This window comes from Lacerta agilis, chromosome 2 (assembly GCF_009819535.1).
Source record: "Lacerta agilis isolate rLacAgi1 chromosome 2, rLacAgi1.pri, whole genome shotgun sequence".
NCBI lineage: Eukaryota > Metazoa > Chordata > Lepidosauria > Squamata > Lacertidae > Lacerta > Lacerta agilis.
The window spans coordinates 73,481,136-73,505,479 of NC_046313.1; the positions used below are offsets into that span (position 1 = coordinate 73,481,136).

General features: G+C 40.8%; 1 protein-coding gene across 2 annotated transcripts in view; it reads left to right on the forward strand.

Annotated features, from left to right (window-relative positions):
• The window catches only part of ATP2B2 (ATPase plasma membrane Ca2+ transporting 2), a 197,845-nt gene that overhangs the window by 43,191 nt on the left and 130,310 nt on the right, over nt 1-24,344 (forward strand). The window contains exon 2 of one of the 2 annotated variants that reach the window (XM_033140769.1): nt 12,288-12,750. In XM_033140769.1, coding sequence (XP_032996660.1) covers nt 12,552-12,750 — 199 coding nt within the window. In that variant the 5' untranslated portion in view covers nt 12,288-12,551. Of the gene's footprint in view, nt 1-12,287; nt 12,751-24,344 lie in introns of those variants that run through there. The other variant, XM_033140771.1, reaches the window with a different exon arrangement.

A 24,344-nucleotide genomic window follows, 5' to 3' on the forward strand; every position in this document is an offset into this window, starting at 1 on the left:
GTAGGAATTACTGCAGTAGTTATGGGCAGGCCCAGCTCCAGTTCTATGTCCCTCTGGCAAAGTGCTGCTACTCCTATGGTGGACAGTCCTTGAAATCGGTAGAAGAAGAGTTTGGATTTGATATCCCGCTTTATCACTACCGGAAGGAGTCTCAAAGTGGTTAATATTCCCCTTTCCCTTCCTCCCCCACAACAAACACTCTGTGAGGTGAGTGGGGCTGAGAGACTTCAAAGAAGTGTGACTAGCCCAAGGTCACCCAGCAGCTGCATGTGGAGGAGCAGAGACCCGAACCCGGTTCCCCAGATTACGGGACTACCACTCTTAACCGCTACACCACACTGGTACTACTCTGGAGGGAAGCCAACAGAATTTTCTGGGGCTTGGTACACTGCGGATTGGACCTCCTGACCCACTTGCAAAAGAGGGCACAGATGTCCATATCATTTAGATATGTTATGTTGTTATAATTTCATTTTCTGTTGCTGTAACCCGTCCTCAGATGTTATGGTGAAGGGCGGGTAAGAAGTCATACAAATAAATAACTTGTATTACTGTAAATTTTAGAGGGTTCATTGGGGTAGAAGGTAGAGTAGAATCATTTGCATGTTGTTTGGTGCTATAAGATCAAATGAACAAGAGCATTTATTCAGGCTGTCTGCTAATAAACCCCTACCTCTTACCAATATGTTGGTTGAATTTAATCAGCTGAATAAATAAATTCCCATTAAAAAAAAAAAGCCTCGGTACATCTGACTTTTTTGAGACACATAGTCTATTTACAATTAACAAAAACCCCAACACCTTTCCCATTTTTAGATGGCAAGGTGATTGTTGCAGAATTGTCTTAGGTTTATTAAGCAATATGTCCCAGTTTAACAATATTTACTCCCAAGTAAGCATGCACAGGACTGCAGCATTTGCATTTGTTTTCATTCCTCTTTTTATAGTAACGTGCCAGAACCATGTAAACTCCTATCGCCCCACCCCTCATAAAACAAATACAAACACAAGGTTCAGTTGCAGTAATTAGCATTGATCTGTACCATCTAATAATCAACAGGCAGAGCGGACCTAATGAAGAGCCAGGGATAACTGGAGCTGTACAGCCACCATTTAATTGAAAGCACTGCTGGCTCTTTCTGATCAGGGAAGGTGGGTGTTTTGGAATTTGCTGTTGGGTCTTTTGCTGAGTCAGTTCCAGGCTGGAACACCAGCAGTGTTCCAGATCAGGCCCCTCTCCGGAAGCTGGAACAACATCAGATGCAATCTGTGGTCAGCCCTATGTTGCCCTGGCCCTGCCTGTTTGGGTAGAGATTGGGTTTATGCAACAGTGGAGCCCCACCAATCAACAACACTGTGTCTGCAGCCAGTGGAGGCTATTGAGCAGGAGCTATGCTGCTTCTAACCCCTCCCCACAACCATCAATATTAAGAGGGGTGGTGGTGTTTAGGGTTGCAGCCTAAGTATTTAGTCAAGGGTGGGGAGCCTGCCCCCCATATGTTGTTGCATTAGAATTCCTATCAGCCCCAGCGAGTGTGGCTAATGGCCAGGGATTATGACTAAGCTGCTTCTGGCGAACCAGAGCAGCTCATGGAAACGCCATTTACCTTCCCACTGGAGTGGTACCTATTTATCTACTTGCACTTTGACATGCTTTCAAACTGCTAGGTTGGCAGGAGCTGGGACGGAACAATGGGAGCTCACCCCGTTGCGGGGGTTCGAACTGCCGACCTTCTGACCAGCAAGCCCTAGGCTCTGTGGTTTAGACCACAGTGCCACCCGCATCCCTCCAAAAATGAATGCTTAGAGTTCTATTAACTTTAGTGAGGACCTTGAACTTTAAGGTTTAATATGTGTTTGTGGGGGAGGGGGATAATTCTCTCATGGATGAAGAGACTGCAATGTTGTCTTCTATGGGGTTGATTCTGTATGTAAAGTTAAGGCAAAAAAGAGACTCTTTTACTTATTCCTTCTCATCAACAGCATCTCCAGGCATAACCGTCACCTTATATCTCAGATCTTCTTATCTGACCATTTCCTTTTGTCTTGGTTCATAAAGAGGAGTGAGCATGTGAAATGTATAAGGAGAGCACACAAGCAAGGTGGGCTTGGGCAAAGGAAGACCCTTTGCCTATATTTCAGTTTGGGAGATATCAGCTGAGAAGTGAGAGAATGGAGTGTCCTTGGATTAGGAGCCAGGCTGCAGCACTATTTGAAAAAATAGGCGATACCAAGCTGAACGGATTAATAGGAAATAAAATGCAATGAACAATGTTTGTTTGTTTATTTATTTATTACTGAAATTGAGTTAGGAGTAATGGAATAGTGTTTCCTCTCACTTGGACATCAACTGAGTGCTATGATTTCCCTGTGCTCACCACTGAGTTACTTACTGGTTCCTTCAAGGGCAAGGGCAGTGTAAATCACCATTCTTAAACCAATTAGTGTTGTTTGCCAGTGAGAAACATTACCTACCTGAAGTGCCTTGCTATAGAAAGTTTGAAGTCTCCAGAGCTATAGTCCATTGAGCCATGTGAATAATTCCATATACAGATGAACTTCTGCAGGCATTTCCAAAAACTGTTGATTTGACAACAATAGCCCATTGCCAAATAGTCACTGAGAACTGTGTGTTGGAAATATCAATTGGCATTGGCTTGCTTTTGCTTTTTATTTATTAGATTTCTTACATACTTTTCATGATAGGGTCCCAGTGTGGGTTAAAACAATGTAAAAATACAACATTATAATCAGAACAATCAAGAATCAGAAAGAGGGGTGTCTTCAGCAAACAAATAAAGTTATATGGTGAAGGTGGCAGGTGCACCACCATGGGGAGGGCATTCCACAGCTTAGCGGATGCTACAGAGAATACCTTCTCCTGGGTCTCCATCCCCAAACTCTGAGGGTGACAAAACTACTTTGCCACACAAGTGGGTCTGTAGGGTAGAAGGTGATCTTTCAAATATTGAAATATATTGTTGATGTAGTTCAAAAATGGAGAGGGGACCTCAAATAAGGTACAAGGAGGCAGGGGCATGCATTGTTTGCAGCACCTGGAAGGCTCAGAAGAGAGACCTTTTATATTGCACCCTCCAAAACTACACCCTAACCCTAGCTGCAAAGGAGTTCCAGGGAATGTTTACTCATGAGAAGCCATGGCGAGACCTTTGGTGTGAACATGCATACTCTGCTGCCGCTCTTTGGCCTGAGCCTTTTGGTGCTGGGTGTTCTCAAGGACTGAGAGGTGGCTACACCTGCTCCTTGACAGCTCCAAGAGCTTTTCAGCATGTCTCCTACTGAGAGGACCCCTCCAAGGGATCCTCATCACCAGTTCTAGGGCACCCTGACTGCTTCTCAGGATCCTTGACCTGTGGAGTGTCCGGGTCATCCTCTAAGGCCTCAGTGCCTGCCTCCAGGTCAGTACAGAGCAAGAACCCCCCAAAATAATCAAAAGATTGGGAAAACAGGGAACAGTTTAAACAGTATTGCTTACTTTAACTTTAACCTGTCAGTTAACTTTTCAGTTATAGGAAAAATAAAGGACACCTGTATATTTGCAGTATTTCATGTCAGCTGATGTGGCGTAGTGCTTTTTATATATGGCTAGAACTATGAAGACCCAAATCCCCAGCCCCAGCAATAAAACTCACAGAGTGACATCTCAAGATTGTTGTGAGGGTAAAATGCGAGCTATTAATTATGAGGAAATTGTGGACGAAAGGCGAAGTAAGGAATGCAGTAAGCTTAAGCAGTTCATTATCAAGTGTATGACGTGGCTTGCACTCCTGAGATAATCCATTCTCACAATATGTGTAGAATAGTTCACCCAGTGAGCTTCTTTACTGACAGGAAATAGCATGAAGGAATTACTCTCTGTTTTCTTTTCTTTTTTTTTAATTTGCTCATTTTGTGGGCTCATTCTGCTCGGTGTTCCACTCTGCTTGGATTTTAGTTGAACTTTGAAAATTTATGCAACCCAGGAGCATGTAGAGCTTTTCCACAGCTCTCATTTAATTTGTAGCTTTCTGTTACTAGTAGCAAAATGCAGACTAAGAAATTACTGAGATACGAAGTAATCCTGAGGTGATGGTAAGTAACATTCCTTTCATGCAATGTTTTACTGACTTGCATGTCCACTCCTTAATATTGGTAAAGAACATACAAATAGGCTTTTGATTTAGTTGCAGATACAATCAAATCAAGATTACCTTTGGTATTTTATCAGTGCACGTGGGCGAATATCAGCAAAAAGCTGCACAGGGAGAAAAAAAATCTTGGAGCCAATGCAATGCCACTTAGTAACATCATCTGTTACTAAATTTGATTGGCTGAGTGCAAGCAAAAGCAACGATGAATGAGGGTGCTGAAAATTATTCCAACTCAGCGCCTTGGCTCCTTGCAATGCCTGGCAGTTTGTCGTGCCACATGTCCAGGAGTAGTAGGCACTCCTAGATACTTGAGGCATCCAGTTGTTTTGATAATTATTCTATGCATAATAATTATATGCATTCTGGGGATCTTTGGAATCTTTATGGAGTATTATTTCTCTTATCTATAGTGGTATATGAAACCATTACCCTGAAAAAGCAGTGGGAAATTGCTTTCCATTTGTTTGAGTACACCCAGAAAAAAACACTGCTTATACCACACAAAGAGATTAATCAAAGGTATCCAGTACCAGCATCTTTTTTTTTTTCTAGAAGAAAAGCACTGAGTATAAGGAAGAGCAAATGGCTACTGTTATCCACTTGTATGGCTTCTGCATTATCTGCCGTTTGCGCCACTTTTTAGATGAATGCGGTTTCTGTCAATTTCTAAACACACAATAATATTTGTTTTGCAGCAGGAATTCCTGCCTTCTGTGAGCTGGTTAGTTGCTTGGATTGATTACAGCCTTTCCAATTTAAACAACAATTTAAGATCTTGAAGTCAACAATGGTTCACTGGTACAGTTTTCCTTAGTTTGCTTTTAAATTAAATTTAATATCAGGTTGGGTGGAGAAAGACAAAAATAGAATAAAGCACAATTATTTTTGTGACACTGCTTTTTTTAAAATGAGATGAAAGGAAGTTGAGGATCAGAACACTGAGGTAGGAGAAGTATAATTTGATTCTAAAGTAGTTCAGAACGGTTTTTTAGCTTAAATTATACACTGCCATAGAAGATGGGAGCAAGATCTAAGGAAGTTTAGGTTTCAGACTAAGCCCATTCCTTCCCAGATTCATCTCTGATGCTGCCATTTTCAGCCCCTCCACTGGGAAAATTACTCTACTGATGGAGCTGTGCCAACAGAATATTCTGCTTGTTGGAATCAAGACCCAAGTTTGGGGCAAGTACTGTTTGGTTGAGAGAACCTCAGCAGATATTTAAGATCACAAAACATGCAGCAAAACAAAGCATGGAAATATAGCCTGTAAAACATTTAAAATGTTCCCTTTCCAGTGACTCCCCAAATGTCCAGTTTTAGAAGTTCCTTCCAAGCTTTCCCATTCCCCTAGCACAGAGATAGATTGTACATTTGGTAAGTCATAAAGTGGTTTACTTACAAAACCCTTCAAAGGTCAGATTCATGCTTTTCCATACAGCAATCCGAAAAGTTGCCTAGGCAGTCAAAATGTTGCTTAGTTGTTGTTGTTGTTGTTGTTGTTGTTGTTCAGTCGTTCAGTCGTGTCCGACTCTTCGTGACCCCATGGACCAGAGCACGCCAGGCACGCCTATCCTTCACTGCCTCTCGCAGTTTGGCCAAACTCATGCCAGTCGCTTCGAGAACACTGTCCAACCATCTCATCCTCTGTCGTCCCCTTCTCCTTGTGCCCTCCATCTTTCCCAACATCAGGGTCTTTTCTAGTTACAGAAAGTAAATGTTTCTAAACTATTGGTAGAGGAAAAAAATGCTACTATTAGACTCCATTCTGGTCCGAAACAGTCATGCTCTGAGCTCCTTACAAACTGAAGTCCACATGAAGAGAGAGAGAGAGATAACAAAGGCTAGGCCATTTGCCCCCTCAATTAGGATCAATGCTGGTTTGAGTGGGAAATGCATCAAAATGCAGCATTTTATAAGAAATAGCAAGATAGTTGCATGATAGATACGGATTATAGCTAATGTAACACAAACAGTGCTTCCCAAACTAGAGGTGACAGGTGAGAGTGCACTGGGTGCAGAGTAAACTGGAGCATGCACACAGGATCATTCTCTCTGTTCCTCTGTCTAGATTGAAATTGTGAAGTTGTTTCTCAGTCTCCACCCTAGCAAATAGGTATGACCTTCATTCCAATACAGTGGTACCTCTGGTTATGGATGGGATCCGTTCTGGAGGCCCGGCCATATCCCGAAAAGTCCATGACTGGAGGTGTCCTTCTGTGCATGCACAGATCGCTTCTGCGCATGCGCGCGTGGCGAAACCCAGAAATATACACTTCTAGGTTTGCCACGTTCGCAACCCAAAGAGGGATACGTAACTCGAGGTACCACTGTATTGGAGAAGGGGACAACAGAGGATGAGATGGTTGGACAGTGTTCTCGAAGCGACTAGCATGAGTTTGGCCAAGCTGCGGGAGGCAGTGGAGGATAGGGGTGCCTGGTGTGCTCTGGTCCATGGGGTCACGAAGAGTCGGACACGACTGAACGACTGAACAACAACAACAAGCTCTTATTACAAGGCATCAGAAGTGTGCATGCACACGAAAGCTCATACCAAGAACTAACTTAGTTGGTCTCTAAAGTGCTACTGGAAGGAATTTTTTATTTTATTTTGTTTTGACTATGGCAGATGAACACGGCTACCCACCTGTAACAGAAATCCCTCGGTTGTTCTTTGGGATGTCTGTGCTGTTGATTTCAAGTGGGGAAAGAATGCCTTGTTACCAAAGTGAAACAACATTAATAGATAAAACCAGAGTGTTTTAAAACACTATAATGCCACCCATGCAGTACACACATACAGGATCAGAAATAGTGCTTAGAAGCCATGAATGTGAGAAGCTTATGGGATCTGTCATGAAGCCTAGGGCCTGACAGTAGTGAGTGATTGCTGCCTGCACCACAGGAGCTGATAAAGGGCCCTCAAGCAGGCTGCAAATTTGGGGATGCAGTGGTGTATGGCTGGATGTGTCCACATTGCAGTGAGTTCATTGGCTCCATTTGTGGGTAGCATGTGGCTGTTGCAGTCCCTGATTCTATTTTCTGCTTCTACTTCGCTCCTGCTCTGAGCACTGCTAAAATGGCATATGTATGTAATTTTTTGTTCCCTTGTTCATACTATTGTGTTATGGCCATGAATATGGATGGAACAAGCATTGTTTTTGTTTGTAATCTTGCTATGCCTGTATCCTGAATAACCGATCCCCCTCATTATTTGGCCCCTAAACACCCAATGCACACTTGTTACATGCACTTAAATCTCATGGATGTTAAGCACACATAGTTTGTTGACTGGTACCAAAAAAAAAAAAAAGCTCTTTGGTTGTTTTACAATAACATTTGAGTTGAGTCAGATTTTCCATGATATTTATTCTGCAACATTGGTAAAAGGCAGCCTTATCTGTCCTTTCCAAGCTTGTTTCATCCTAGTGACAATGTACTGTAGACGTCCTTGGAAATATCTACAGACTTACAAGGGTGATTTTTCTTTTGATAAGGGAAGTTCAGAACAGCTTGTTGAGCATGAAAACATTGACAGCTGACTTCTATCACGTCAAACTATTTGTCTATTTAGCCCTATATTGTCTGCTTTGACTGGCAGTGGCTCTCCAAAATCACTTCATTTTAATTGGAGGTGTGTTATTGCTAGTGTGTACTGTTTGTAGGCAATTGGCAGCCCAGTATTTTTTGAATGATGCAAGAAAGAATAGTTGTGGTGTTAAAGTTATATTAGTGGCTGTTCCAGGTTAGGGTTGCAGGTTAAATGATCATAATATAGTCATGCCTCCTGTTACGTATCCCTCTGGTTACGAAAACTTTGGGATACGTAAGTGGCAAACCCAGAAGTATATTTCTGGGTTTTTGCCGTGTGCACATGCGCAGAAGCACTCTACCGCCACGAGTGTGCCGCAGAAGCAGTCTCTCCAGTTGCGAAAACCTTGGGATCCAGCCGGACCTCCAGAACGGATCCCGTCCACAACCGGAGGTACCACTGTATAAGGCCAAGTTGTGAAGGCATTCAGCAATATGTAACAATGGAGCTTGGAGACTGCAAAGTGATCCTTCGAATGTTACAAACATGTTACCATTTTCATCTGTGAAATGTTCTAAATATGTGCCTGTATGGAGGCTGTCATGACTTTGGAACACTTTACTTAAGGAAACGCTTTGTTGGAGTTTGGTAAATATATTGCAGTGGGGGGGGGGCAAAAATAGTCTGATAAAAGACGAGGGCCATAAAATTTCACCAATGTGCAATTATATATTTTCAAAATCTATTTTTTTATAAAAGCAAAATCCAGTTCAACAGCAAATCAATATTTGAAGCAAGCAAAAACTGGTCTGATCTTTCTTGTTTATATCAATATTGTCTAAATATTGAGAGTTCAGCATTAGGATGGAGTTGCTGGACCTACTTAATTTTCTTCTTTGCGTTCTAAAATGCATCATCATCTAAGTGAAGCCTGCTGCAAACTGTGACAGAGCAATTTGAGGCAAAGGAAGAAATAATGATAAGAAATCATTATTTGCTGTACTCTAATAGAGCTTTAGAGGCCTCCGTTGAGATTGGAGGTCATTTAGTTGACACAGTGGAAATACATAATGACAGACTCCTTTTGTCAAAGAACTTTCTTCTAAATTGGGACACAGGAAGAAGGAGAGAAGCAGGAAACCCAATTTTGTTGATATGGACCAGGATAATAATGACAGTGATACCTCACTGCTTCATGTATTTATTCACATATTTAGAATCACAAATAGTTTGCTCTTTCTTTGGATCCTAGCCCATGCATGCAGGCATCAACATGCTAACATTCCAAATCCAAACAGGAACTTAATTAGGCAAGTGAAATGTAAATTGAGGGAGGATAATTCATATTTCCACTTTTAAAACGTATTCTAGGATTTCACTACTCCAAGTCTTTGGGAGCTTCTGATTCCTTGTTTCAGATTCCTGGCCTTTTATGAAGCAATTGCGCTAATCACTGAGTAAGAGTCTGAGGGCAGTGTTTGTTTCATTTACAGCAAACTGCTAGGATCCTTGGCAGACTTCCTGGCCTTTTCATAAAAGAGATTTCAGGATCGAATGAAAGTTGCATATCTTGTTCCATGGGATTATAGAGCTGCATTATCAGTGGATAATGGTAGTCATGCTCTGCGCTTTCTGCATTTTATGACCTGCCTTCCAGAAACACAAGATATGCTATTTCCCAGGGGGTTGTGCCATTAAGTGAATCCCCTAGCCATTGGATAAACATTAATAAGAGGTATGTAGTCCCACGAGTAGACTATCCGGTGCTTTTTTGGTTGGTTAATATTTAATTGAAGGTCAAATAAAATATTAAACAGGCAAATTATTTTGTTGGATGTGAGAAAACAGTATCATTGGCTGACATTGGCTGACAAAAATGACTCCAGCAAAAGCTGGAACAAATATTCATACACGGTGATGGAAGTGTGAACCGAACGCACAATGTACGCATCACTGTTGAAAAACATCCTGTGAGGAATGTAGATGCATCTCTAATTCTCTGTATGAAAATTCAACGTTAATGGTATTAAGGAAAAACAACTGGTGTGTTTACATAAAGCACTCATTACCCAAATTTCAACTAATAGTTACTTCAAAGAATGTAGTGGTACATCACTTTTGCATAGACCCTTTTCTAGGGATGTGTAAATCCTATCATATAAGGATATTTTCCTATGTCAGCTGAAGGGATATGCTGTGAAGGAAGAATCTAAGGCTGCAGCTCTATTTCTGTGTTAATATGAAATATGTGACTATACCAGATGAAATATTTGTCTGGAATTGGAAAATGCAACACATCAATCAAATCAAATGAATATTCAAAAATATCCCTGTGTTTTTAGTGTTATATGCCGAATTCTCGTGAGATATTAATCTTTTTTAGGCTCAGAGACTTCCTGTGATCCCATGCAGTCTGACATAAGTTTCCATGCTTACAGACCTGTCTACAAGTAAAAATATTGATCAAATTAAATATCGTGCAGGCGATCTGGGATCAGGATCACTGTTGCGGTTTCATTAAAAAGCAAGTATCACAAGGGGCTGCAAATTTGGTCAGAGAAGCTGCATTTGTGGAGGATGTGTCAAACCCTTGCCCCTCTGTGCCACTCCCCCAGTTTGGCTGTTGTACTTATAGCAGAAGTCACCAACGTTGTGTCTGTGGGCAATAGGGCACCACTGAGGTCTTCCATTCATGCCAGCAAAGCCTCTGAGCTCCTTTCCTCACTGGTCATGAGGTGGTGAGGGTGGTTACCTTGAAAAGAACATATAGCTGAAGGAAGACTCATGCTCTTTCCCACTTCTTCCAAGGCTCAGGTGAAGTATACTGGATCTGACTTTTCCCCTGAACCCTTAGAAAAGTGAGGTGTGTATGTGTGCGCAAGTGTACATGCTTTTTTTCTTTATGTCTCCTGATAGGTGTGGGGGTTGGTCCAGTAAAGGGGAAAAGAAGTGACAAGAGGGGGTGGTGTCCACTGCACTCATGGAAAATTTAAATGTCACCTAAAAAGGTTGGCAATCCCCGACATTTCCCATTGTGGCAAATAGCAGCTTTGGTGGTGAGGGTGCTTTGGAGTGGGGAACCGGCAAAAAAAGAGGACAGTTCCCTATCCCATCAATAACACTTCCCCAATCAAATTAGCTGCATTGAAGTTTGTTTGTTTGTTTTTAATGCTGGAGGCTCTTTCCTACTTTATGTCCAGTTCAGTCCTTAAGTGCTTCCCCATCTGTTTTGATTACTTTTTTATGTTAGAGTGGGAAGTGGAAAGTGAACTATATTAATTACAAAAACTATGAGATAATGCAACCAGAAGAGGAAAACACTTACATCTGGGTCTGGATTAAATGAAATAATTGATAAAGTGATATATTTAATGAAGTGATGAGCAATCTGTGTTCCCACGCAGTCTGACAGACTTTCTGTTGAGCCAGTGAAACTCCCACAGGCATCCATTGCTCTGGACCAGGAAAGTAATAACAACTGCAGAAATTCTCCGGTGTGTTTCACACATCCTTGGATTCCTTCTATAAGAGGAATGCATGCATGTGGCTTCTAAAACGGTGTCATATTATGGTTTGAAAATGTCTTTTTTCAGTTGTGCAGAACAGCAAAAAATATTTTCAAAGGTTTGAGTTTATCGAATTATGGACAGGCACTAACCCACTTAAAGAAAACAAAACCCTTTAATCTTAGCTAAATTCTCTGTGGCGAAGTATAAGAGCTAGCTTCAGCATTTTGTCCAGAGCTCATTAGTATATATGTCTGAGAAAGAGAATTCTAAAATATATTAAATAACTGCTTTTTCTCACAGATAATCTCTGTGTATCTGGCTATTGCACATTAAAGTCCCTTGAAGGTAGGTGTGTTTGCTGGTTTGGAGTTCTGCAAAGGAATATTCAGCTCTCACTAAGTAAGGGTATCAAATGTGCTGGTGAGTCAGATAACAGGTGGTGCTGAAGGAGAGCAACTTTCCCCATTTGTATGACACAGAGGACTTGCTGTTTAGTCTAAGCACTCAAGTGTTGTTTTTTTATCTTCCTCATGTTTGTGTTTATCTTTGAAGCTGCAAAGCTCGATTTATTTAAATGTATTCCAGATTGGAAATGAAAATGCCCTGTTTTCAATTTCACTTTCCTTGAACTGAAAAACAGTTTCTATAATGGATGAAAGCATAAGTAATAGTTCTCAATTAATTTTTATTACTTCATAGGGTGTGTGTGTGTGTGTGTGTGTGTGCGTTCTTGTCAGATGAAAGTTTGACAGAGCAGTGTGAACAAGAGCCCCTACCAGAGGCACATCTAGGCTGTTGGGCTAATGGCATACTTATTAATATTCATGAGGCATCTCATTTAGCTTGTGCGCTCGGGATTTGATTAAAGTAAGGACTGCCGCTATTGCTGCTGGAGCTGGAAAGAGCCTTGTGGGTGACACAGCTAGTTCTGTGGAGCCGGTTAATACTGTAATTTTGTGAAATCTTTACAGGGCTGTTGTAAAGCCTTCTAAGTGATGGGCTTCTGTTTTTAAGCCCCATTTCATAGTTTTGTGATGGAATAAATTTCAGTGCATCTTGCTCAGTTTTCTAACGTACGCTCTGTATTTATTTCTTAAGGTCTGAAGGAAGAGATGATCATGTAGATGCCAACAGCCTGGGTGCATCATAATGGGAAACAGTGAATGGGGTGGAACTGGTCTGCAACCTTGAAAGCAGCCATTCTCTGGACAGAGGCACATCAGTCATTCCTCGCTTTCTCAACTGTTACTACTGGCGGCATAAAGTGGATTCGTTCTACTCTTTAGGCCGGAACTTGAGTTTCCACCCTTGCAAATTCTCGAGCTGCATACAACGCAGTGTGGAGCAATACCATCAGCAACAATGGGTGACATGACAAATAGCGATTTTTATTCAAAGAACCAAAGAAATGAGGCCAATCATGCAGGAGAATTTGGGTGCACGCTTCTGGATCTGCGCTCCCTCATGGAACTTCGAGGAACAGAAGCAGTAGTAAAAATTAAAGAGACATATGGGGACACTGAGGGCCTCTGCAGACACTTGAATACATCGCCAATAGAAGGTAGGCAATGATATAGTTTTCTTTTCCCACTAGAAGCCAGAGGTTCAGGGCTTTTTTGTGTGCATTGCTGTGATCCTTCTTTCGCAAAGCAGGTTTCTGTTGTACATTTTATTTTGCATGCTGCAGAGAGGAGCAGATTGAGACAAATATAGCCACTCTTAAAGCTTGCGCTGTGCGAGAGTCCAAAAATAGTACTGCTCTTATAAAGTTGTTAAATATGCTAACTTGATTTTTAAAGCAGAATTATTTTTAGAGAAATGCATGAGAAAAATCCTTGAAGAGATTCCATTAAATTCTCTGCTAGGTCATACATGTAGTCCTGCTCAGTGTATCCATGTGAACGGCATTATTTTTCATATTATTCTTGCTATTCTCCAGTATTTATACCTTCTGTTCATGTATGCCATCTCTGTTTATGTATCTGAATTTGCTTTGGATGCTTGAAAACATTGACCTGTAGTCTGTGCCACAGTCTGACAGACAGTCACATAATTCCCCCCCCCCTGTAAGCACCTTTGGACACTTTATTAATTGTGCCCCATTTTAGTACATTACACAAAACATCCTTCTGTGTTGGGGAAGTTGCTTATAGCAATGTAAAAGACAGTTTGATTAACAAATCAGGAAAGCAGAAATACCAAGATTTATCCCTATTTAGATTCTGATCCTAATTTTGTTTAATAGTCCATGTCTCTGTCGCTGTCATTGTATTATGTGATGTTAGGTTAGTGGAACTGTTGGCAATGACCATTTATCCCAGCAAGAGTTGGGACTGGGAACTTGCAGCCCTAATTTTAGGTAAAATTTATTCTGCATAGGTATATGTGAGATTACACTTTTGGAGCAGACCAAGAAACGAGGCCAGAAGTGCATGAATCAAAACATTTTGCTTTATGGGCTTGCTAGCTTGTAGTTCATTCTGAAGTAATGGTAAGAACAATGTGCTATTTGAAACAAACATGGGAGTCTTTATTAAAAGAGAAACCAGGCCACATATTCAAATACCTTTTCTTATACTTTGAAGTAACTATCATTCTGTGTATTCCCATATTAGAGGAAGTATGAGTTAGAGGAAATGTTGGTTGTACTGTAGGAAACCATGGTCTGTTTTAAAATAACTTGCTAGACAAAACTTTTTAGCTATTACAAAATCGAAAATTCTTTCTAGTAGCACCTTAGAGACCAACTGAGTTTGTTCCTGGTATGAGCTTTCGTGTGCATGCACACTTCTTCAGATACACTGAAACAGAAGTCACCAGATCCTTAAATATAGTGGGGGAGTGGGGAGGGGTATTACTCAGAAGGGTGGTGGGAATGGGTGATAGGCTGATAAGTGTGGAAAACCTGTTGACGACTCTAAACGGCTGCAATTAGTCTTGCAGGGAAAGGCAAGGGGTGAGATTTTTAGCTATTAAATTGTCATGAATTGATACGCTTTCAAATGAGGTCTTTGTTTTAACTTCAGAACAATATGAATATACTAAGTAGAGGGGGAAATAGACCTTCTATACAAGAAATGTTTCTTTGGACATTTTGTTTAAGCTGTTGAAAATATGTAGTACTATATCATGAAATGATACAGTATCTGGCATGTAGATTTAGTGTGCATTTGAGCATGGTCTTGTATGCTCTGTGAGAACAATTAAATATAGCAATATATTTGAGACATTTAAGACCAAACTCTTGGGATGTGTACAGTAAAATCTATAGATCAATTTTTCAGTTGCATAACCTTGTTGAGAACACAGTACATAGTTTAGCTTCAGAAGGATTCTATATTGCATTATTTACGGAAGAGGCAATGATGAAGAAATCTAATCCTGCTTAGCAGAACAGGCTATTCAATTCCATTTAGTCTGCAATACAAAGTAGTTCAAAAGTAATCTGTATTTAAGGTACGGGTACCAAATTCCATGTGTGCTATGAATGATGGAAAGGAGTGAAGACTGGCAATTCCACAAGGGATTCAGAATTTAGCCTCAGAGGCTGATGCCTTCCATCTTGTCAATTAGCCTACGTAAGAGCAAAAGTTATACTTTGCCATAGTACTAGGAAAGAGTATATCAAAGGCTGAAGTATACACAATACTGAAATATATGTTTGGCAGGTTTTCTAATAGGATGGAATAGTGCAGCTTAGACGACAAATACTATATAGAATGAAGGTTAATTGTGCACTATTTTTTATAGTATTAAGGTACAGAAGTAGACACAGTGTAGCTTCACATAATGAAGAATGGAAATATGACAAGCAATAAGAGTAAAAATCCGATTGCATGAAAACAGCTATACTTTTGCTTCCATAGTTCAGGAGGCATGGGCAGTAAATGTTGGTGTGAACTCCAGAACTGCAGGGCTTGAAACACAAGCAAGTAGTAGTGGCCAGCAGACTGTGGAAGCAAGAGTAAAAACAAGATCCAACAGGGAAAGGTACTCAGCCTTAAAGCAATATGTTCTAAATGTGAATGAGATGGGGAAAGATTCAGGTGAAAGAATCAACAGAAGTTTGGATTACATTATCTGTGATTTCTTCCTACTCTATTATTTGGAATTTTTCATTAATCTGCCGGGGGGCATGTGATCCCTAGAATTGGCATGTGATCTGTTGACTTGGCTTGTGACATGTTTTGTGGAAACTGTTGAGATACGAAAGGTGCCCACTATCTGTACTTTCAGGAAACAATTGAATACATTCTTGTTTCAACCAGTTTTTCCTGCTGGATGAAAAGGTTTCTGCCTTAGGTGCTCATTTTGCACTGTTTTAAAACGTACCTTCAGCTTTTTTTGTATTATTTTGCTGCCAAGGAGTGTGGTGGAGTCTCCTTCTTTGGAGGTCTTTAAGCAGAGGCTTGACAGCCATCTGTCAGGAATGTTTTGATGGTGTTTCCTGCTTGGCAGGGGGTTGGACTGGATGGCCCTTGTGGTCTCTTCCAACTCTATGATTCTATGATAAAAAACCTTATTTTTAGCTGTAATGTTTGTAAATTGCCTTCAAACGAATGTAAAAGGAAATTTACAAGTAAACAAATACATAATGTCCATCACTTTTATTCTCTAAACAACAAATATAAACATAGAATTCTCTTAAAGATTAACCATTAGGATTAACCCTGACCATTAGGTCCAATCGCGGACGACTCTGGAGTTGCGGCGCTCATCTCGCTTTACTGGCTGAGGGAGCCAGAGTACAGCTTCTGGGTCATGTGGCCAGCATGACTAAACCGCTTCTTCTGGCAAACCAGAGCAGTGCACAAAAACGCCGTTTACCTTCCTGCTGGAGTGGTACCTATTTATCTACTTGCACTTTGGCATGCTTTCAAACTGCTAGGTGGGCGTGGGCAGGAGCAGGGACCAAGCAACTGGAGTTCACCCTGTTACGGGGATTTGAATCGCCAACCTTCTGATCAGCAAGCCCAAGAGGCTCAGTGGTTTAACCCACAGCACCACCTGCGTCCCATTCTCTTACTTGGTATATTTTTGTTTTAGTGATATTCTTTTACAATATGTGGCTTGATAATGCTATTAGAAAGACACAGTTGTAGCTGTTCCCTCATCTAAAGGTCAGGTTTCTTTCCAAGAAAAATAGTGTGCTGGTTTCAGTGGTAAAAACATTGAAGTCACAAGAAGAGGCAAGAACTGTCATCCGTGGGGTTGCAGTCCCCTGGAATGAGACTCTCCATAGCTTAAGGGTACTTCTTGGTCCAACATTGACAATGGAGGCTTAGGTGGCCTTGCTGGCTAGTAGTGCCTATGCCCAGGTACAACCTATTTTCAACATAGATGACTTTGGTTTGGATTTGATATCCCGCTTTATCACTACCTAAAGGAGTCTCAAAGCAGCTAACATTCTCCTTTCCCTTCCTCCCCCACAACAAACACTCTGAGGTGAGTGGGGCTGAGAGACTTCAGAGAAGTGTGACTAGCCCAAGGTCACCCAGCAGCTGCATGTGGAGGAGCGGGGAAGCGAACCCGGTTCACTAGATTACAAGTCTACCGCTCTTAACCACTACACCACACTGGCTCTCCATAGTTGGTAACTTCCAGATTGGATTGTTGCAAAGTGCTCTACGTGGGAGTTCACTAGAAGGATTTACAATCCAAAATGCAGTATATGGCTTGATAATGCTATTAGGAAGACCCAGTTGTAGCTGTTCCCACATCTATAGGTCAGGCTTTCTTTCAAGAAAAAAAAAATGTGCTGGTTTCAGTGGTAAAAACATTGAAGTCACAAGAAGAGGCTCACTGGGTAACAGTGGTTCCAGTTACAGGTAGGTAGCCGTGTTGGTCTGCCATAGTCAAAACAAAATGAAAAAATGGAAAAAAAAATCCTTCCTGTAGCACCTTAGAGACCAACTAAGTTTATTCTTGGTATGAGCTTTCGTGTGCATGCACACTTTCATGCACACAAAAGCTCATACCAAGAACAAACTTAGTTGGTCTCTAATGTGCTACTGGAAGGATTTTTTTAATTTTTAATTTTGTTTTGGGTGACCGTGGGTCAGCCAGTATGTCTAGTCCAGTCTATGTCCTATGGTTGAAGTCAGAATAAAGAGGGAAGAACATAGGATCTCCTTGGAGCAAGCATGGGATACAAATGTAATAATTATAAACGGCCTCTTGCTTGTGCCTTCTTTGTGAGATAGGAGTGATTGGGAGACACAAGGAGAATTGCCACCACTATGCTAAGTACCTTAAATCTGGGCACATGGAAATCAATATTTATGGTATTTAAACGGAGAAGAAGACTTGAGTCTGCTCGTTTTTAATAATCCAGTAGCAATAGACAGAGCAGCCAGATAAAGGGGAGATCAGCTCCAGGTTTCTAATTCAAGATTTTTTACCTTGATTCTTTTACTAAACTAAGATATCAGAAACTGCATAAAAAGACAATAAAGTTACTGGATAAACAAAGTGTCTGCAGCAAGCTAAATCTTCATGTAAGTAATATCCTGAGTGCAGTTATTATACCTTATGGGATAAGAGCTGATGACACAGCCTTATCTTTTATGCAGGGATCCCACTGTGGATTAGAGGTATAGAGTAGCCTCTATTTCTGCTCGTGGCTCTTCACTACCCATACATCAAAGATGACCCAGGAGAGAGGCAAGTGGATAGATCCGGAGTGGATACACCGGGTGGGTCCTGCCAAAAGGCCAAGCACAGTGTTTTCCCTGCTTATTCATCAGGTGTATTTGTGTGTGAACTGAAATCTGACAAATCTAACAAAGGCAAAATCATTTAACTGTAACTGAGAAACACTGGCACTGCACTGGCAAAGTGCTTTCAGCTTCACTAATTGATACAACATGAAAGTAAAACATATTTTACTTGCCTAAATGATTATCTTTGCAGTTGTGTGGATGAAGATCCCACTGAGGAAATAACAAGCTTACCCCACTGCTGTTTAAAAATTATTGGGTTAGCCTCTGTTTCTCTTTTGAGTGTACCCTAGTGAAAATGAGTTTACATCAGTGTTTTGAATGCTGCCTAGGTGAAAATGAACATATTAAAGAAGGTCATATTCTTTTCCTGAACCATTTCAATTTACTGCTTCCTTGAAGCGCAAGTATTTGATGAACTAATTAGACAAGACAAGTTATGGACCATTACTGTGTGAACTTTTCAAGTAAGTTAGCTTTGAAAAGCCTAGTTGTGACTTTTAGAGATAATATAATACACGGGCCCTCAAAACAAGTACCTTGAAATGTCGCTAACAGTGGTTCCCTGGTGACAGTGAAATCTATTAGCAATTCAAAAATGCAATTTTGATTGCACAGAAAGAAGTTCGCTCTTACCTTATTGCAGGGAGTGAATGCTGCACCTATGCTGTTTTTACCTACAAGGGTCTTCACTAAGGAAATGCAACTCTAGGCATTCTTCATAAGTCAGCATTCAGCAGGTTCAGCAGTTTTTGGTTGAAGATCCTTTCAGCACCAGAGTATCCTGGGAGGCTGAAATGTCCCCGCCCCCCACTGGTTTCTGAATACTGCCCTTTCTGATGTCAGATTTGTGTCCATTTATTCTTTTGCATAGCAATGTCCAAAGGTGGTTGCTGGCAGATGATAGCATATTGTCAGGTTATAAAAGGAGCAGGTGATTGAACCCTTAATGTTGCGACTGACATTGTTAGGTAATTATTTTGCCTAATCATACATGGGGAGAGAGTAGGCATCAGGGCTTGGATTTAGTCCTTGGGTTTGTTTCTCTCTTATGTTGTTTGTTGTTGCTGTTGAGCAGCTCTTTTAGGTTAGGAAGCTGTCTGTAAGCAAAGACCCCCAATGGCCTGTGAGGGGGAGGCATCATGGTCCAGACTGACCTATAGACTGTTTATGATATGTTGTTTTAACTGAAAGCTACAGGTGATAACAGGTGGTGTTCTGTCACTCTCTTCAGAGACAGTTCTGTGGTAGTTTGTTCCTAAGTATCAATATGACCTTGTTGATTTGCTTGACATCGTTTCAAACTAGCTAAGGGGTGAGGTAGATTTTGCTGTGTTGCTGTCAGAGTTGGGTCACAGGCAGCGTTTTAAGATGACCTGGGAAGCAGGAGACAAGAGTGGGGGCATGGAACTGAAAGCCAGAAGTCAGGACCAAAAAACAACAAAAGGATACAGAAACACATCATAGTTCAGGAAGGCCATGGTGTTGAGTCAAGGCTTAATGAGAATGGAAAATCTTTGCATACTCTTGCTTTTCCAGGATGATCCAGTGGTCAGCCTGGGTGAGTAGAATCAGTCCAGAACCTGACGGTTCCTCACTGTCCAAGTAAATGGTTCATTTCATGTTGTAGATGCACACAAATTCAAAGACATACCAGTGTGAGTTCTGACAGTTTTTGGCAGATGCAAGTACATTCTGATGCAAGTTCTTTGTTTTTCTGAAATGCAAATATTCTTTCAAAAGGTATTAAAGCATGCACCATATGAATGAATGGGCAGACATAAAATCCCCTCCCCTCGCAAAAAAGATGATAAAAATTGGAACTGAACTACACATTGTGTGCTTATCTTTGTCATGTCACACTTCCGTTTTTTTTCCTTGGGTCTTCTTAGTTGCTCACATTGTAAAACTATCCCTAAATTGCACATGGAACACTACTTTGGAGGCAATTTAAACATAAAATATATATAATATATAGGCTCAGCTTTTATTTTTGCTGTATTGGGTCATATACTAATGTGCTTTTGAAAGAAATATTCCCAGGAGGGAAAAACCCTGAAATGTGAAAAGGGAGAGACTAGCAAGTGTCCTTGTCTTGTTACAAGATTCAGAATGCATGTCACCAAGAAGCCACACAGAGATAACAAACCCCCAAGTCAACTCAGAAAAAAACTAGCAGGATCAGCAGAGTCAGTGAAGTAAGTCCTTGGATCTCGTTCCTTTAATACCATTGTCTCTCTCTTTCAGTTTTAGAAGTATTGTGCTAAATCAGCCATGGTCACAGCTATAAAATAAATAATAAAATAATAATAATAATAATAATAATAATAATAATAATAATAATAATAATAATTATATGCCACCCATCTGACTTGGTTACCCCAGCCACTTTGGGTGGCTTCTATCATTATATAAAAAACACCATAAAACATTAAACATTAAAAACTTCCCTATTGTGCTGGTTCCAAGGGTAATGCAAGAGGCGAGGTCCAAGTCTGGTCCTAAGTCCAAGGAGACAACGAGGGGTCAGTCTGCTGAAGTCAAGGCAGGGTGCAGGGCAGGAATCCAGGCAGGGTCAGGAACAGGAACACAGGCAGGATCTGGCAAGCGGGGGCGGGATCTGACTTCCCTTTTATCCCTTTTATCTCTGATGAGGTAATGGCCGGTCCCAATCCCCTGATTACTCACCACCCTGTCTCGCCTAAAGGCGAGCACTCTTCCTGTGAGTACTCAGGTCCCTCCTTCCCTCAGCCCTGAGTCTGCAGCTCGGGAGACGCTGGAGGGTTACTGGACATAGGAGCAGCCTCAGCCTCTGATGGCCCAGCTGACGGCAATGAGGTATCCCCAGCACCTGGAGCCAGGACAGGCTCAGGCCCCTGATTCAGCCCAGCTGGTGCTTGTTGCAGGGGAACCTGAGCAGACTGAGGCTCTTCAGGAACAGGCCCCAGACTAGGTTCAGCTGGTGCCTGCGGCAGAGGATCCAATACGGACTGAGCCTCCTCTGGTTCTGAGTCCGAGCTCGAGTCCCAGGCCATCACACCTATACAGGATTGCCTTCGGATGTCTTCTAAAAGTTGTATAGTTATTTATCTTCTTGACAACTGATGGGAGGGTGTTCCACAGGGCTATTACCAGTCTAGTTGCTGCATTCTGGATTAGTTGTAGCTTCTAAGTTACCTTCCAAGGTAGCCCCACATAGCATGCATTGCAATAATCCAAGCAGGAGATAACTAGAGCATGCACCACTCCGGTGAAACAGTGCGCAGTCAGGGAGGGTTTCAGCCAGCATACCAGATGGAGCTGGAAGACAGCTGCCCTGTGAGTGCAAAATGACCCACAGGCTATGCACCTTGTCCTTCAAGGGCACAGTTACCCCATTCAGGACTGGCCTGCCCCTGTCACCCAGAAACAATACTTTTGTCTTTTTGGGATTCAGCCTCAATCTATCAACCATCATCCACTCACCTATGTTATGAACAGGTCCAAATAAGCATCCTAACAAAATAATGTGGGAAAGATAATTTAACTTGTAACTGTTGTGTACTGTGGCAGGGGTGGGGAACCCTATTTGGACTGACAGCTGCATTGTCCAAGTGGAAGGCTGTCAGGTGCAGCAATCCACTTGTGGACTGGGCCAGACTTCAAAGTGTGTGGGGTAAGTCATGCTCACAATCGCACACCCTTAACACAGAGAAACACATGCAATCACCATGCAATCGCATGCACATTTATTGGTATTTTACTCAGTTCCTTAGTAAGTGAACATAAAGTCCCCCCCCCTCTCTCTCTGTGTGTGTGTGTGTGTGTGTTTGTTTGTTTGTTAAGGAACACATGGAACCAGGTTCAGACATAAATAAAAAGTTTCTTTTGTAACTTGACAGAGTGAAACTTCACAGTTCAATGCATGGAAATCATTCATTGGCCTTCATTTTACCTAATACATTTTCCCAGAAAAGTTGCAGGAAATGCACAATATACTGTGAGTTGTTTCATGTGCTTTGGTTTCCATGCACACCTTGGACATTGACAATGGAGTACAGAGACACCTTGTTCTTTTGTTAATTGTTTATTAACTTCCCAAGTTCTCCAGGTAAAACAAACATATTCTGTGACAGCTGACCTGCTCTTTGAATTCATTATGTACATTTGAAGCTGACGAAGGCACAGTGTGCCTTGCTATCTAGCTTAGACAAAAATCGTTCTACATAGTTAAAGGAGCATTGAACTGAAGAATTAAAGCACACACAACAATTGTGTTGTTGAGTAAGGATGTAGTCTTAAAGCTCACTTAGGAGTACACCCCACTAAACTTCGTGGGAAATACTACTGAGTAGACATGTACAGGATCACACTGTAAATGTGTTTTGAAAGAAAGGGCAATCCATTTCCCAAGAGCTACAGTGCATCCAATAGGATAATACTGTAGCTCTTAAGGAACACTCTTTGGCACACTGTGTGCCTGGTGTCTAATCTCTCATCAATCTGAACTAGGTGAATATCTTTTTTATCATTATTTTCCCAGTCCTTTTATTTTAGCTTGAAGTTATTATCTGCTACTTGGCCTTTTATGCTGCCTTATATTTTGCTACATATTTTATTGTCACTGAATTTAAATTTGTTTTGATTCCACATTATAAGCCATCCCAAAAACTATGTGATAGGGTGACCTATTAATATAGAAAAAATAAATTAAGAACTAAGGGGCTGATGGGCCCAACTGAGGAAAATGAGATTTGGTATGTTTCACTTTCTCTTTTACAAAAGACTCTGTTCAAGATAGTCCTTGGTATATTTCACAATTGACAAGGAAGGATATATTCCCAAATAGCAATGCTTCTGTGTTACCACCACCCCATTTAATTTTGTAGTAGAGATTATGATCTCTGAGCAGGAATGAAACTTCAGGTGTTGCTGAACTGCTGTACTCGGTATGAATTTATTAATATGTGTGTAGATGTTCATAAAGAATCACACACTAGACATACAAAAGCTATAGTCACTAAATGCTATCCAAATGCATGCCTACCATTATACTGTACAATCACATTTGGATAAGACATTGTTTTAAGGGAAATGTGCAATGTGCCCTATTAAATTTTGTCAGAGTAGTGCATTGACTTTAATAGGTCTGTATACAAAGAGAATAGCTGTCTTCTCCCACCCCACCCCCTTTGAATGACCTATTCATGCTTTTTCCTCATCATGAGTCTGGAATGTCCTGTTTACCTGTGAAATATCAGATGGAAGAGCATAAAACACAAAGTATCTTATCCAGTATTAAAATGACCTGCTTTTAGTGGATTACAAAGCAGTCACATAGTTCCAATTCACAGGCTTCCATTTACACAATTGTGATTAATACTGCAATAAAAAGGGGGCAAACAGATCTTTGCAATAACACCAATGACATATGAATATTAAACAGCCGGTTTTTTTGAGACGCACAGTTTCTCAGCTTCATCCTCAAATCTTTAAAGTGATTTGCATGCAGTAATATCAGCAAGTGTCTGAAATGATTAAAAATAGCTTTTCCTAGTGTGGGTAACTGTTTTTAGCATTAGCAACAGACAGAGGTCTCTTAAGGGCAAGTAGGAGGTTTTCTCCCCTCCAAACATCGATGTTATTTTTAATTCCTGATGTTAATCCTGTTCAACAGTGACATCAACATGTGGCATGTTTTGTCATGAGATGCTGGCAGTTCTGCACATTGTCCCAGTTTTCCAGAAGTACCGCTGCTTTTGCTATCAATGTGATTAACTGCTTAAAATGATTGAAAACACAAATCTATTTCTATTTGTTGTTCAATAGCAGCAACATATTTATTGTACTTTCACTTTTCAGCTGTTTTTTCCCCTTAAATACATTCCATGCTTAGCAGCTGCTGCAGTTGAAATAATGAACTAATGAGAAGAAGGTAGTTTGCTAATGAAATGGTTTAAAAAGTCTTTGTTGGCAATAGTGACCACTTTTTCTGCATTTTTTTTAGTAAGAATTTATTGGATTTTAATAATAATAAGCATACACAAAATACAAATACGAACACTACAAAAATACAAGACAAAATACACACAAACAAAACACTTATTTATCCATCCTTATCCTTTTTATAATCCTAAATTTGGGACTTCCTCACGCCCTCTCTTCTGCGTTCATTTCTAATCTTCTTTAGTAACTTTGTGACCTTGTAAAATCTTCTGTCTTACACCTAATCTTAATCTTACAATTATAATCAACATATCTTAAATCTTATTCTTATCAAACAAAACATCAAATTCCATATCACAACTTCTTATATCCTCTCTTAACTAAACTTTCTAATACTGTAGCCTATATTCCTTCTGATTCCAATTTCAGAAATTAATAAATCACATCTTAACAAATACCTAAATGTTTCTTCCAGTCTCATACACCATTTTGCATCTGGTTTCGGAGTTCC